The sequence below is a fragment of the Mastigoproctus giganteus genome, chromosome 7 (assembly GCF_048544385.1).
Source record: "Mastigoproctus giganteus isolate SK-2022 chromosome 7, ASM4854438v1, whole genome shotgun sequence".
Classification (NCBI taxonomy): domain Eukaryota; kingdom Metazoa; phylum Arthropoda; class Arachnida; order Uropygi; family Thelyphonidae; genus Mastigoproctus; species Mastigoproctus giganteus.
Window position 1 is genome coordinate 220,159,146 of NC_143581.1, and position 16,389 is coordinate 220,175,534.

The 16,389-nt window shown below is 36.5% G+C and overlaps 1 protein-coding gene across 2 annotated transcripts in view; it reads right to left on the reverse strand.

The window, feature by feature from the left end:
• Positions 1-16,389, reverse strand: part of LOC150083704 (suppressor of lurcher protein 1-like) — a 363,928-nt gene that overhangs the window by 35,500 nt on the left and 312,039 nt on the right. For both annotated transcript variants that reach the window (XM_090378137.1, XM_090378136.1), the window contains exon 8: positions 8,603-8,789. In XM_090378137.1, the coding sequence (XP_090234263.1) occupies positions 8,603-8,789 (187 nt within the window). The remainder of the gene's footprint in view (positions 1-8,602; positions 8,790-16,389) is intronic.

Consider the following 16,389-nt stretch of genomic DNA (forward strand, 5'->3'; position numbering starts at 1 on the left):
TCCAATTACGCAGTAAGTGAAGAGATCCGTTCCGTATATTACATGCCCTCTTGTTGCGCACATCTTTTGATGGTCTCTTATTTGTTTCGTCTTAAATCGACCTCGAGAAGTTTCTACAGCTCATCTTCAATTTTAGCTACTCCATTTCAGTGTGAGCGGAAAATTAGTCTCCAAATTGTTCGTTTATTTGAAAACCACGACACTACGAAAAGAAAAAGGATCCCAAGACAATAAAGACACTAATTAAAAGAAGACTTCAATAAGATGTTGGATTCCTCCTGGAAGTGATACGTTGTCTGGACGATAGATCTTCAAACGACTTCATACCAATTATCTTTAGATGGTTGTCATGGTCGTTCGTTTGGAGAAGAATGCTGATCGTAGATAAGGAGATAAAATCGTATCGAGCGTTAGGATAGTCGGCGTTGGAGGACCGACATCCAGCATCTTTCCGCTGAGATGGTATTTAACCTTTAATTGAACTGTCTACGACAGATAGATAGTTATCCAGTTGATGACATAATTCTGATCACCAGATGTAGCCATAATTTTAATGAGGACTCCTTAATGCCTAGATTTTTAAGAATATTAAGATATTCCAGTAGTTTTATTAAGAGCAAGTACTTTTACATCCATCTAAACCATGATATCCAACAGGTAGTAATTTATCTATAACTGAGTTATGATTTTAAGTATCTTCGTGTGTTTACACAATATCTTCATTTTGTAATTTAATCAAAGATACGAGTCTCAGGTGGCCAAATTAGCAACGGTTGATGAGCTCCTGTAAGACAGAAGGAAACCAAAGGATACATGCACAAAAGGATGCTAGATGACATCTCTCAGATCGTTAATGGGAATTATACTCAAAAGAGAATATTCTCACAAGAAACATTGCATGAAGGTAAATGTATTTTGAACTTTATGCCCAATCTCTAAACATAGATTTGTAACTAAATTTACTTTAGCATCGGAGAATGTAAGAATAAATATTTGCTGAAAACCCGGGAGTACGATACAGAAGTGGATTCTGCTGACTTGTAGCTTATTTAATGCCAAACGTCGACGAAGAGGTTTTTGGTCCCTACGAGGATATGAAGTAATGTATTTGAATAGCAGGTAGGGTTCAGAATTGCTGAGAACAGCCAGAGTAAATTTTAAAATCTCAAGAGGTTTACAGTCGTTTGAAAGTGTTGCCTTTCTAAACATACAACTCATCTCGTTTTTCGAAATGGGAACAAAGAAATGATACTATTTTATAAGAAGTGGCATCGTTTAACAAGATTTTATCATTTTTTTAAGATGTACGTTTCCCCAAGGACAAAATTTATTTGTCTCCATAAAAACTTTTTCTGAATAGACAAATTTATGTCAAAGAACATTGGATTATGTAGACTTCGAGCCAAAGCAAGTGAAGGACTCTCGCGAATAGCTCAGTAATGTAGCGAATGGCATGGTAATGATCACAATCCTTCAGTATCTTGTGGAAAATTCCTAAGTTCGAATCCCGGAGAAATTTTCGACTTTCTACACATTGTGGCCAAGTTAATAGGTTTCGGCCAAGGACAGCAGCAAAATAGGCTGCTGCTGTTGTTGCAGTAGTAGGATTTTTAGGAGCATCAACGACTAAGGCCATATTGTTTTTTGTATATTGTCTGTAAATTGCGTGTGTTCTGAGAGCGATTTTCTGTTTTTCTGGATGAAAAACTATACTTTGCCCGAGACCGACTAACACAGCCACATTGTGAAAAAGGCCCATAAAAATTAGCCCCGTTGTCGAAGGGGCTGAAACTCAGGTCTTTTCCACCCGGCATGGGAAGACGCGATCCTACAAACTGTGCTACAACTTTGCCATGAGAACGCAAAATAGGCAAATCGATCATGGAATAATAGGGAGAAATTTCGCATACACAAGTTGGGATTTACTTTTCGAACCAATCAGGAGACGTGTTAAGTCACCGTCAATAATTCAAAAATATGGAAAATTTTTAAAAGCATAGAACTGTTATCACGCTACTTTGCCCCCCTCGGCCGGCAAAGGAATTTTTATCGGTTTTTTTTTTTTTTTTTTTCATTACGTGGCTGAGTTAGTCAGTCTCAGACGAGATTACCATTGTTTTTTCTCCCGGAAAGTCGGGTTTTTCATCCAGCAAACAAAAATAGACCTCAAAACACGAGCAATATACAGACAATTTATACGAAGCAATAGGGCCTTAGTCGCCAATGCTCCTAAAAACCCTACTACAATAATATTTAAGAAATCTCTTTGAACAAACCGCCATCTCTGGATAAAAACTAATATTTGAAATGGACTCTTTTTTTTTTTTTTTTAAAGAGATAATATTTATTGAACTTTTATAGGTGAAACAGATAAAATCGTACCATTTCCAACAGCAGAAAATAAACAGAACGTCCAGTAATCCAGACAAAGAGCCCACTTAAATCTGGAATCAATCTATCGGAAAGAACCAGACGAAATTAAAGATAAGCCGAAGGCGGAAATTGTTATCCACACCGTGTTATACAACATAATATAAAGCACAGATCTAAGTAGAAGCAAAGAACAGAAGAGAACAAGTCCAAATTGTTATCTGCTATTAGGGTGTTGTAAGACATCGAAGGAAGGAACAAGAAAAATGGTTGAAAGCACTAATCGTTGAGAGAGAGAGAGTCATTTTATCTGCAAACTGGAAAATACCTGCAAACAAACAAACTCTGACGGAAAGATAAAAGGTCAGCCCTAGTTTCCAATTGAAGTAATGCGCACGATAAAACAGAAAAATATTTGAAATGGTGGCTATCGAAGGTTGAACATGAACCGCATCTTTATATTTTCAGATAATCTTTGGCTATGAATATGGGTTTCTTTCCGTGCAGGGTCGGAGAAAACATTTCGGCACCCTGTGCATCATAATTTTTGGGGCCCTTATTTTCCTTAATTTAGAGAGTTTTTTTTAATTCAAACAAATTTCTATTAATTCGTATTTATTTATTTTTAAGTATTTTAAATTATTTATATTTTATTATTTTAAGTTTTTTTATTAATTTTTAACCATTTTAAATTAATTATTTTTAAGTATTTTAAATAATTAATTTTTAATAAAATTTCTCGTTACATAAGTCTAATCTAATGAAATTTTATTTCTAATTCTTAAAAATAACACAGCCTGTACATTAAGAATTATTAATATGTATAATTAACCACTCTTATACCACGTGTAATTATTAATATATATATTTTTTATTTAAGCATAGCCTAAACTAATATATATACAATTGGGTAACGTTTCAGGTATGTTGCCGATACCCATCATCAGACCGTGCAGCAATGTCTGATGATGGTATCGGCAACATACCTGAAACGTTACCCAATTGTATATATATTAGTTTAGGCTATGCTTAAATAAAATATACATATTAATAATTACACGTGGTATAAGAGTGGTTAATTATACATATTAATAATTCTTAATGGATAACAACCACGTAACGCCCTTCCCTAACTATATTAGAACTGTGTGTACATTTTTATATTTAAAATAGAATGATCTATAAACATTTTTATATATTTACAGCATATTTAAAATAAAAAAATTATGTATATTTATATCATATTTAAATTTTATCTTTTTAAAACTTACATTTTAAATAAATATTTAAAGCGTTACTTATAAAAACATTTTTATATTTATTTTTAAAAACAGCATTACCTGACATTTTTTAAAAGCCTTTATAATAAAGACAAAACGTACCGAATTTAAAATTTAAATTTTAATAAATTATACCTGGAAAGTATAAAAGATCTGTCCCTAGTTCTATCAACCATAAAATATTTTGCTAAAAAACTTTTTTAAATCTACGTTTCGAGTCCACTGATCAAACCAATGAAGAAACAAGAACTTATTTCTCACTATTCTTATGTAATATTCTTTATAATAATTATATTAACATTTAATAAATATTTTAAAAAATAAGAAATATATAATCATTATAATGATAAGTATAAATATTATCGTAATAATATGTATTAATAACTAGGGATAAAGATAAAAATAATAATATATAGAGATTATAATAAAATTGATCGCGCCCCTTAAATTTACGCCCAAAACATGGGCACTATTCGTACTGTTCGCTTTTGTGCTAACAGAATCTGCTGTATAAAGAAATAGCAGACGACAACTGAAAAAAAAAATTAAAATTTTAAATTTTCGTCTGCTCAATACGTTCCTGGCTGATGTCAGCAGGTATGAAGTCTATAGCAAAAAATAAAATAAAATAAATGACTCTCAAAGAAATATTTGCGAAAACAGAGATACAGAGAGAAAACCATTAGGACCAATACAGACGCACGAGAATGAATAGTACAAAAAATGGGATATGGCTGCGCCCATCAATCACAACAGTTGAGGGCATTAGCACGGATTCCAAAGGGGTCGAGATGGCGAAGTACACGTAGAGTTACTGACGAAAGCGTTAACTGAAGCAGAAAGGGAAGATATTCTCTGTCAGGTGATGAAACTCCTTGTGACAGACATGCTAGCTACGAGAATTGAGCTTTGAGTAGCTGACACATACAGGAACAATCCATATAACTACGCAGAAGTGTTTACCTGCAACCAATCTTGCACTTCTTGTATTGCTGTTTCTTTTTTTCTTTCTTTTCCTCCCCCCCAGGTCTCTCTATCTCTACGTGTAAGAACGCTCGCTTTCTAACAGAAATCTGAATTTTTTTCTTCTCGCGATCGATGGAACCAAAATGCCTTTAAATTATTTCGTATAATTTTATTTTAATGAATTTTTAACAAGAAAAGCACATTTTAGTAGCCATTAAAATTGCTTTTAGAACATCTAACGATTTCTGTCGAAGATTAGTGAATAAAAACATTCATAAATCAAAATCAAAACCAAAGAAAAATGAATCATTAAACTCGGCGAATATTATAATTGGTTAATGACACTGGGAGCTGATATTATTACCGTTTCATGGTCGAAAGCACTTGATGAAATCCAGGATATTCAGCTTCTAATGTTATTAGAAATAATGAAGCAATCGATAATGATAAATTGTTGACAATATCGCCATTTAATGGTAGCGCCACCTCAGGTTATTTGCTTCTTTTTTCATAACAAATAATAACAGCGCCACCTCTGATTATTCACTGATTCGTTATGGAAAAAAAAATTATAAAATAAACATAGCTGATATGAAAATATTCTTAAAAAACTACACTGCTCGACAAAATTAACAGAAGAAAATGTTTTTCATGAATATTTTATTGTGAAAAGTATCACCGAAAGCAAATATTTGATATGATAGGCATCTTTGGCATGCAAATTCCGAATATTCAATAGAAATCGATCTACCATCTTAGAGAATTGCACATTATGCAAATTATTCATGCTTATAAAACCACGGGTTGCGATAACATCACTTCATTCCCGGCTTTTGGCTTACTCAGTGGGATAGCCACAGTACTCAGGACAGCAAGTCATCGTCGTTTAAATGATTCTTTGAGATGGCGGGCCATTGGATGACTTGAAGCCGAGCAGGCGGAGGCGGAGTTGGCACGTTGGCTTAAATGTGTTATGCAGTGTCGTCTCGGTACTATGGAAGCAGTTTCAGGAGAAGGAACCATTACAAGTAAAGCTGGCCAAGGTCGCCCGAGGCTACGTCAACCCGAACATACCGCTATTTGGCTCTAACAGCAAGACAGAACCCTACGATGTCCTGTCACCAACTGTCTCTTGAGGTTACTGCAGCTACAAGTTAAAACATTTCCAACTGGTTTGTGTTAACCAGTTGTTAAGAAGGCTCAATTCAAGTGGACTCTACGTAAGGAAGCCAACGGTTTGTATCCCATTAATCCCAAACCACCGAAGAGCTCGTCGAAACTGGTGCCATGAACGAGTGACTTGGAGCCCTAACAAATCCTGTTCCCTGATGAGACTCGTTTTAGCCTACAAACAGATTATAGACGTTACTTCATCTGGAGAATACGAGGAATGCAGTGCCATTCCTCCATCAGAGAAAGGGACACTTACGGTGTTCTCGTGTGCGGCGGAATAATGATCAACCGCCGCATCCCCTTCATGTTTCTGATAGGGGTACCGTAACCTCACAGAGGTACCGAGAAGAGATCCTCTAACCCCATATGCGACTTTATAGGGGTGTGGTTGTCTCAGATTCTATTTTCATGCTCGACAACGCCACTGCACATGGAGAAGGAACATCTTGAAACTGAAGATATCCAACGACTGACGTGGCTAGCACGATCGCCAGACTTAAATTCGATCAAAGATTGTGGGACGCCCTTGGGCGTCGCACTGTAAGCCGACAGCCAACTCCTCGATCAATTGGTGAGCTTCGTCTGCGCTGGTGGAAAAATGGGATTTCTTGCCACAGAATCTTATAGACATCCTTATATCGAGCATGATTCACCGCTGTCAGGCCTGTTTAGCCCTTGAAGGAGATCATAGGCCGTACTGGTGTCATGTGACCATATTTTCGAGTATCTTGTATCGACTTCTGTTATATTAAACCGTAAATTACGGTTTAATATAGCATAATTAATGCTATATTAACAGTAATTTATGATATCAGCACACAATAAATACAATACAAGGAAAATTAATCATAATTAAAAAAGAACTTTTAAACACGATAATAATATATTATCGCCATTTAATGGTGATGCCACCTGATTACTTCTTTCTTTTTTAACAATAAATAATAACAGCGCGACCTGTGATTATTCATTTTTTCGTTATGAAAATAAAAATTATAAAATTAACACAGCGTTGAAATGAAAATGTTCTGATATGAAAATGTTCTTACATCGACTCAGGCTTAACGTCCCATTACCACTTCAAGTATTTAGCCACTAAAATCCAGAGATATGCCGCCATGATCAGGGAGCAGTGTCGACTGGGGTCTAAAACACAAGCCTTGACCTTAATCTACAAAGCAGTTTATGTTCCCATAGTCTGCTATGGTGCTTCCATCCGGTTCAGACAAGGAACGCTAGTGAGAAATTCGGAAACTGGACACTATCCAAAGGTTCATGCTTCTGTTAATAAGCAGGGCGTGCGCACTGTTAGTACCCCTGCCTTGCAGGTGCTAAGAGGATGTCAACCACTATATCTCGAAGTGATCGGATGGGGCCTACTCTACCACCTCAGAAAAGGAATACAAACTGAAATTTTAAACCTCCAGCTTGACCTTGCAATTGACCCCAAGTTTGAGAAGAAGCGAATCACAGAAAGCTACAAGCGATATGGGAACAAAGATGGGAAACAACACCGAAAGGAGAGATCACGAGGCGATTTTACCATCAGTGTAACACACTCAAGACATCCTCCCTGGTTCTAGCCTGGGCTGCATGTGACATTCACCATTAAGGGACACGGCCTCGTCCGCCAAAAACTGATAGCAAATGGGGATTGAAAGAGATCCACGATGCTATTGTGGCAAAGAGGAGTCCTGGGAGTACCTCATGTATGAGTGCCCCACCTACGACACCAGTAGGCTCAAATTCCTTACACCAATTCAAAGAAACCCACGAAACCAAGAGTCCTCGCTGCTTATGGACGAAACCACGTACAAGGCACTAATTATATATATGCAGGAGACCTACCGAAAACCTACTGAAGACCTTTGCGCTTAGAAGAATGAAGATTTCCGAACAGAGAACAGCGCTGGATCCGGTGTCTTTAGCTTCGAACCGAACAGGAATGGGACAGTCCTCCTGGCTGGATGACCGCCTCAATGAACATTTCAACTCAACGGGATTGCTGGCTCTCCTGGATTCCTCTTGGAGGGTGGGATTTAGCTGCTAACCCACAATGGGTAGGATATTGCTAGCACTGAAACTTTGCGGGATTGCTGGCTCCGTTGGACCCCTCCTTGGGGAGCGGGATTTCATGCTAACCTATAGTGGGAAGGATATTGCTGGCACTCCTCTGGGTGTGGGATACAGAGTTCTCTCGCCAGATGGCGATCATGCAGGAGTATATTCCCTCTGTAACTTTAACTCTCCAACCCCATCCCCTACTTTGCCTTACACAAGGTGGACTACCTCCTTACCTATCAGTCTGACGTCTCCTTCCCCTCTTTAAAAACCAACTTGTCTATACCTTATATTCATATCTTTCTCTTTCTTCGTTTTTTTTTTCTTTGATCTCCGTCAGGAAGCTTAGGCGACCCTGGCAGAGGCCAGCTAGATGTGCAGCCTGGCTCACCTCTTCGTGGTGGTGGCAGGCAACGTAAGGACCTGCGGCCAAGCAGCCAGAGACATAACAACAGAACAAAACACAATACTTCATAAACCAGGCGTTCCACTTTTTCTGGCTTTGCAGTAGTTCTGCATTCCATCACAGAGTACATACAGCGCAGATGTGGGAAACCACTCGTGGCGCCTTCCACAAAACACTATGCAGAACAATACTTTTATTTTAAACCGTAATTTACGATATCAACACCCAATAAATACAGGGAAAATTAATCATAATTAAAAAAAACAACTTTACGGATAATTATTATAATATATTGGTTCACATTCAATTGAAATCACTCCTGTGTATTTTTAATTTGGAAACTTACTCTTTTGGTGGCTCGTGGGGTAAGTGGAGATCAAAGTCAGTGAAGAGAATCTGCACTCTCTCCTTCCCTCGTCCTGTAAATCGGTAGGTGCAGTGGACATCGGCAGGGTATGGCTCTGGGTAATGTGGACTGGTAAAAGTTCCATTTTTCGACACATCGCTACTGATTCTTTGGTCGCACGAAATAACTAAAGATTATAAAAATGAGAAACAAGTCACTGTTTGTTCATAGTGTGAATTTGCATAACCAAAAAGGAGTTAAGGATTAATTCATGAAATTATTTATTTACTTATTAATTGGTAAACAAACTCTTATCTCTGGGTAGTAAGGTGTTATTGAACAGTTAATGTTTCGGTTTCATTTTTAGATTATTTAATTTTAATTACAAAAGGTATTGGATCAGTTTGATAACTTTTTTTTTTACTCAAACGATAGTAAAATTACCAAGCAAATGTTTCAGACTGAATACTGCAAAGCTTCTCCACTGTCCGAAGGTGACACGAGAACAAACAGCTAAAATAACGAACAGCCGTTATTTTAATTTATATAGGGTTCTTCTTTTAGATTCCAGACTTGGTGGCGACTCTGTGTGATACCATCTTGCATTGAGGAAGAACCGGAGCTATCTGGAACTATCTCGGCGCATTCTCTTCTCGTGATATAGAGAATATACTAAATTCATTTTGAAAGCTGGTCAAATGCCACAGTTCTTTTAAATAGGTAGTGACATCCATTTTAACAAATGGGGCTAGTCCTTTGCAGAATGAATCCGCATTTTGTACAAAATTCTTAAAAAAAGCAGAGCCAAAACTAGTACATAATATTTTTTAACTATTCTAGGGGTGGACTCCGGAGAGTGGCTGCAAGGCCCCAAAGATATTCGATCAAAACAGAAAAAGAAGAATTCTCGGGAGCACAAAGGCCGATGGCATTTACCATACTCTGCAATGAATACTCTAATTCATCAACATTTTCCTATTCAGTTGATTCTGGACTGTAAGGTCTATACTAGCTTACTGTTTGTTCAATCCTTTTAACACCCGCTGTTCGTCCTTCGATGGTGATGAAATTTATCTCGGTATAATTAAATGCAAACACCACAGTAAAAATAAAAAAAATAGGAATATGCATCTTGTTTTCTAACGCTGCTCGAATTAATCGCAATGTTTCAAGACTTTTGTGGTCTTTTGATCAGATGCACATTACAGGACAACTATTACAAACCAGCTTGTCCTGCAGTGTTTCCCAACCTCTTTTCAGACATTGACCACTTATGTTGAGATGGAAACCACGATGAGATTGAGAGATACATAAGCAAAGAGAATCGCCATTACTACACTGTGTGCAGTTCGTTTTTAATACTCTGTATTTCTGGCTTCTTCGTTATGAGAGGATTTTTATTTAAAAAACTTTATTTTTTGAGTTAATTGTGAATAACGAAATGTAAATTTACTTTCTTAATTTTTATAATAAAGGCAAATTTATTCAGACACCTTTTCTTTTCTGATAGAGCATTTCTAGGGTGTAATCGCAGACAGCATTGTAATTAACTTAGGTTGGCCAGTTTTTCTAAGTCCTGTGTAATGAAGTCAAGATCTCGAAGATTTGAAAAGAATAGTCTTTCTCATACCATCTTTCGAAGTTAATGGAAAAATTAAATGATTCAAGCAATTTGATCATCAGATTGTTTATCAAAAATAGTTTAAAATTTGAAAAATGCTGCTAAACATCACCAGTTTCCTAATCTTTTTCACGAGTTCTGTGGGAAAGATTTTTTTGTAAAGATATTCTTTAATTTGATAAGAAATACATTAAGGTCATTATTTTAAGATATGGTTCCAAAAGCTGTTAATCTAAGACTCCATCTCTGTTAGTGTGTGTGTGTGCTTCATCTTAACCCTGAAAATTCCAATTTCATAAAGCTACCGCTAAAACCATCTCCTCACTGGCTGTGTGCAAAATCTCACAACTGCCCGTTACCATGGCAACAGCCTCTGCTGCTGCCTTCTTCCAAAAGTCAAAGCAGCCTTGCGTGCGTAGGTAGAACAGGGTATTCTTTCATCTGGATAGCAAATTAGGCTTAATTGCTATTGATCTGAAAAATAGCAATTTTATATGAGGAAGATTTCCCCGATAGCACAGATGAAGTACGCGTTCTTTCAAAAATATAACGATCACTAGGTGTGGGCTATTTTCTTTTTTTTTCTTTTTCTTATTTTGATGGAGAAATGGCGTGCAATCTATCTGGGTAAAACGAAACTTAATTTTCTAAATTAGAGGTGTTAGACATAATCCATCTGTAGCAAAAATACGCTCTCGTTTGTGTCTTCATAGCCATCTTTTAAAAAGAATACGCCGAAAAATAAACTTCAACAGGGGCTTTTCTCATCGACGATTATAGAAAAGCCAGTTTTGCTGCCATAGTATACTCTCAAAAATATGGAGTATAAGAAAAGAGGAAAGAAAAGTGATTTTAGTGTTTTTATTTTCGTTCACTTGGTTGGAGGGAGAGGATGGATGCACTGTATATACGGGAAGGGTGTGAAGGAAAGGAGGGGGTGCGTCTTTATGGCCATCTGGCGCTTGGCTGAAGCCGAGCTGGCACAAAACCATTCCTTCTGAAATATATATTGCATCATTTACTTGCAGAGAATTGCTGACTCCACTATAACTCAGAAAACTGTGCTTTGCTCTGGGCGGGAAGGTGTTGGGAGCCATAAAAGTAGCGACTGTGAAGCCATTTACTAGCGGTCGTCATCTTAATAGGTTTTCCTTACTTAAAAGGGAGAACGATTGTAGGCTATTAGTGTTCATTAGTTTTATTATTCATTATAGGCGCAGATCGGAATGTAAGTTAGGGAGGGGGGAGGGGTGGCTTAGATACTACACTATAACGCTCGCAGTAGTTAAAGAGAGTTGAACGATAAACGCTTTCTGGGCCATCCCTGCACTTTTATTGCTAGTTTTTCCGTTCGTTAGAAGCTTTTTCATCGCGCTGTGTTAGTAGGGCCATATATTCACAAGGCAACGGCCCCAGTTCAGTTTGAACATACATAAAAAAGGTTTGAAGATTTCGAAAACAGACTGACCCGTAATTAATAAAATGAGCAATTTATTTTTTATCTATAATCAGAAAAAAAACACTTTTATTTCTATTTAATACTGTACAAGTCGAATATTTGCAGATCCCTATTAGGAAGTAAACATAAACAACGCAGTCACTTCAAACATTCACTTTGTTTATATTACGCATGCGCTTTAACTCTCGTTCGTAATCTCTGTTTATTGCAAAGTTCAATAAGCAGGTACCACTGCTTTACAAGCTGGTGAATTTAACAAATGAAAGACACTTTACAAATGTTTGCGTTAAATTACATGGCAACTAAGGCCTTGGGGCTACTACAATGTGTCTATAATTGTAGGTATAATTCGGAGTGTTCATTGAATGAAAAACCCGGATTCGTGGGACGTAAAACTATGCAAATCTGGCCCGATTCTAGCTAACTTTCTTCTAGTCCCACTGGATTCGAACCAGGCTATTTTCGTACATTGTGAAAGAAAGAAAGAAAGCCGATATTAAGAAAAACAGTAGTACAACATGCTATCTCATTGAAGACATTTTTGCGTTTTTAAGCAAAAATATTTACAGAAATAGTGAACTGTAAATGAAACTTATTTTTAAAAAAAGTTTTATTTGAAATATCAATGTCAAAGGATAAAAAAATAATAATAAATACGAATATAAATGATGATTAAGTAATAAAAAAATATTATGGCTCACTCTGCCATATCATGGCACCAAGCATGCACGCCATCTGTCGGCAGTCTGGTTTCGAGGCTATACATAAAGGAATCTCATGATACCAACCTGGGCTTGTCCCGAAATTTGTAATTTAAAATCTGATAAAGTTTGCAAAGTCCCTGTGGGGTTGGTGCAACAACTTCCAATGTACTTCGGTGAATAAACTTTTTTTTTTTTTTTTTAACCAAGGAACACAATTATCTCTTGTTCTTACGTGATAACCGCAGACTGATAGCGAGAATATTATACGCTATCTTCTTGATAAATAACTTAAAAGTACCTTAAATCTATTTAAAGCTGATAGAACCCAGACAACTATGCCCAGTGGGGATGTTATGTGATTCGCTCCACTTCAGTGATAACAAGTTTATCTTTATCCACACTGGACAGGGTTATTAGTATTTCATGCGCTTGGAGCATACCGTCCCTCTAAGCCTTCTTGTCTGAAATTGCGGCCCTATAATCTTGGATTCATCCATTCACAAGAGACTCTCCCCCTTGTCAATCACCCTCGTAGTTTCTTAATGTATCTTCCAGCAACGTAAGATTAATTTTCTATTGGAATTATAGCTCCAGATGGCCTCTGATCACAGGCCTCATATTTAAAATTGTTACCAAAAGACCCGATAATAAAATAATACTTGATATGCCGAAGCATGTTTTCTAGGTGGCGCTGATAATAATCCATAATAAAATTATACTTATATACATCTAGATTATTTCTTTTTTGCTTAAAAATTCTATGAATAATAAATTATTTCATTATTACTATAAATTATTAATTAGCCTTCATTAATTAATAATACGAATGAAATCATTACATTTCTTATTTACTTATATACAAAAAATCATTTAATCAAAAAAATTCGGTTTGACGCTACCTTTTTGATAAATTATTCTTCGTATATTTTCATTTGTACAATCAGATTAAAGGAACCTTTGGGTGTTTCCTAAAAAAAAACACCAGAAAGAGAGAATTTCGTTTAATTAATACTCCTCAATTAACATATCAAGTATCACCTAACTCGAAGAAGGAATAAATGTTACCGAAATGAATTATGAGAATTCTACGCCAGTGTTTTGCTTTTAATTAACAGACCGCACCTTGAATAAATTAGAAATCCCTTTAGCAAGGAGAAATGCGAACGAAAAATTCAATTTTTTTCCGTTGTTTTATTAATTTCTAAGACATGCCAAAAAAGAACGACTAGACATACTTAAATTATTAGCATAATCATGAATTTAAGACAAATTGCTGACTTACCTTAGGAGCAGTAAATTAGGAAGAAAAATTACACTGCACTCCTAATATTATTTGCGTTTAATTTTAGTCTTATTACAGCCATGATATTTTTTCACTTCTATTCGACGCCATTACTAAAAAAACAAAACAAAAAAATGTCCTTTCTGTACGTCTGCCACGCGAAGAATTTCTGGAATGCGTATCACTGCACGCGCTTTGGATCACGTGACCAGCAACTTGCGTTTTGTTCTCATTTCCGGGTGTTGTGATATTTGCTTTTACCTAACTACCGGTCTGCTTTTTAAATACCAAACTAAAAATGCAGAATTAAAAAAAAAAACATTAAATACAAATGCCGTTCCTTTGTGTAATCAATGTTTCTTATTATGGTGATAAAAAAATCGGTTATTTATTACAAATAGAATTCTTATGAATTTTTAACGGTTCTCATTTCCGGTGCTAAATTGAATACATTAATATTTCTACTTGGTAAATTTCAATCATGATAGGTTAAATTCAATTACTTTGTTTTTACAAATAGAACGTGAATTTTATATCTCAATAGCATTAATAATATAATGAATATTTTATAGGGTTAAAAGCATAGTTTTATGTGTATAATCCAAAGTTGATCTGTGATCTTTATTCACTCCCCCCCTCCATATTAAAAGCTGATGGGATGCAATAAGATATTGGTGACTGCGCAAGGACACAAATAAACTCAAAGTTGTTTATTATCAAATTTAATTTTGGGGAGGAGGAAGGGTGGATTCGTATTGGGTTATTTTCAAAGTGAGTTATAAGGCGCCCTCCGTGAGGAGATAATGTGCAATCGTGACCTTGCGAATGACAATTTATATCAATAATAAAATAGATTTAAAATTTGTATATCGACTTTCAGCACCCACAGGAGTTTCTGAAGCTATTTGGGTGAAATGTGGGGATTGTACTAACTGCGGTCTAACACAATTTCAACGCACAGTAACCATTTCTTGAATAATTTAGGGTAATATCCACATCTACCTCATATGTATTATTTATACATAGGAGAGATGCTTCAAGGTTGTGATAAATATACACATGTGCCGTTGCTCATACAGTGAAGCATTTTTAATAATGCCTCAGTTTGTACCTTTTTTTTTTTATTCGTTTATGTACATACATGAAAAAGTTAATATTATTTTATTCTAGGAATAAGTACAACAACAACATGAGATTTATTTGCTTACAGTGGTGCTCAAAAATTTCCGTAACTTTCAATATTTACCGAATATCTGTGAAATGGGAAATATATTATATAGGTTTCGTAATAGAATTATTTATTGCATCATCCATCTCCAGCAAGATCTCTTAAATGATGGCGCCATACATGATTGCATCACTTTTGCGCCAGTATAAATAAAGTGCATATGCCAAGAGCCCTGTGCTATTGCAATGGCTACGTTTTCGCAATTAACGCCACCTAGGAAAAGTGTTGCTGTTGCTGAGTTGAATGCAGAGGAATAATCTATGCATGAAATAGTTTAAGGAATCACTGAAATCAGTCAACAGTGGCACGTTTATTACGAAAATTGCCAGAAACTGGCAGTATAAACAGAAAGGTAGTAGTAGTAGTAGTAGTAGTAGTGGCATGTGATGCAAGAAAGCATGTGTATGAGCTTTTGCAGCATCAGCCAAAAAAAAAAAAAAAAATTACAAAACAATTCCCTCTAAATGTTTGTCCAGTTCCTCCTTCAATTTATTTAACCTATCAACTTCCAGAACGACAGATGGAAGTTTGTTTCAGCAATTAACCACCCGCTGGCTAAAGGCAAATTTCCGCACATCTATTCTACATCTGCCTTTTCTTAATTTGAATTCATGCCCCCTTAGGTTCGTAATCTGAACAAGTGCAAGGATCCCATCAGAATTCAGCGTGCTTAACCCATTCAAGGCCTTATACACCTCAATCAGATCACCTCGCAGGTGCCTAGTCTCCAGCCACTGCAATTTGCAGAACTTAGGCGTCTCTTGGTAAGAGGATCCCTTTGCCCTTCTCTGTACACGCTCAAGCAAATCTACATCCTTCCTAAAATGAGACCTCCAGACCTGTACGACAGTACTCAAGGCGTGGCCTGACCATTGCCTTACACAGAGGGACAATTACCTCCTTTTCCCTGCTAGCAAAATTCCTGTATATCATTGACAACACCCCATGATCTGCCCTGGCAGCCTGTCTTTATTGCTCAGAAAACTTCATATCTGACTACACAATTACTCCCAGGTCTTTTTCATTTCCTACCACCTTAAGTGTAGTTCCACACAGTTAGTACGTTTCTCTGGGATTACTTCTACCCATATGCAGTACTTTGCATTTGTCAATGTTAAACTTCAGTTGCCACTTGTCAGCCGATCTGCCCAAATTTTCTAGATCCTGTTGCAGTAGCACACTGCCGTTACTGTCATTTACAACCCTGCCAACCTTTGTATCATCTGCAAGGAAGGGGATGTGCAGATTTCTGGTCCGTCTCTATCTCCAAAACAGAAGATCCTCATTGACAGATCTCAAAACAGCATGGGAGGAAGATACACGAGTAAAGGTGAGTACTGATACAGTATGTAGATTCTCATGAGGATTAGCAGCAAGTCATCCAAGAAAAAACAAACAAAGCTCTTTCTAAAAGGTCAGCTGCCAGTATAAGGACGAACAACCTAAAAAATGAGGTGGTGCAATTTTTCGAGCACTACTGTATCTATTTTTCT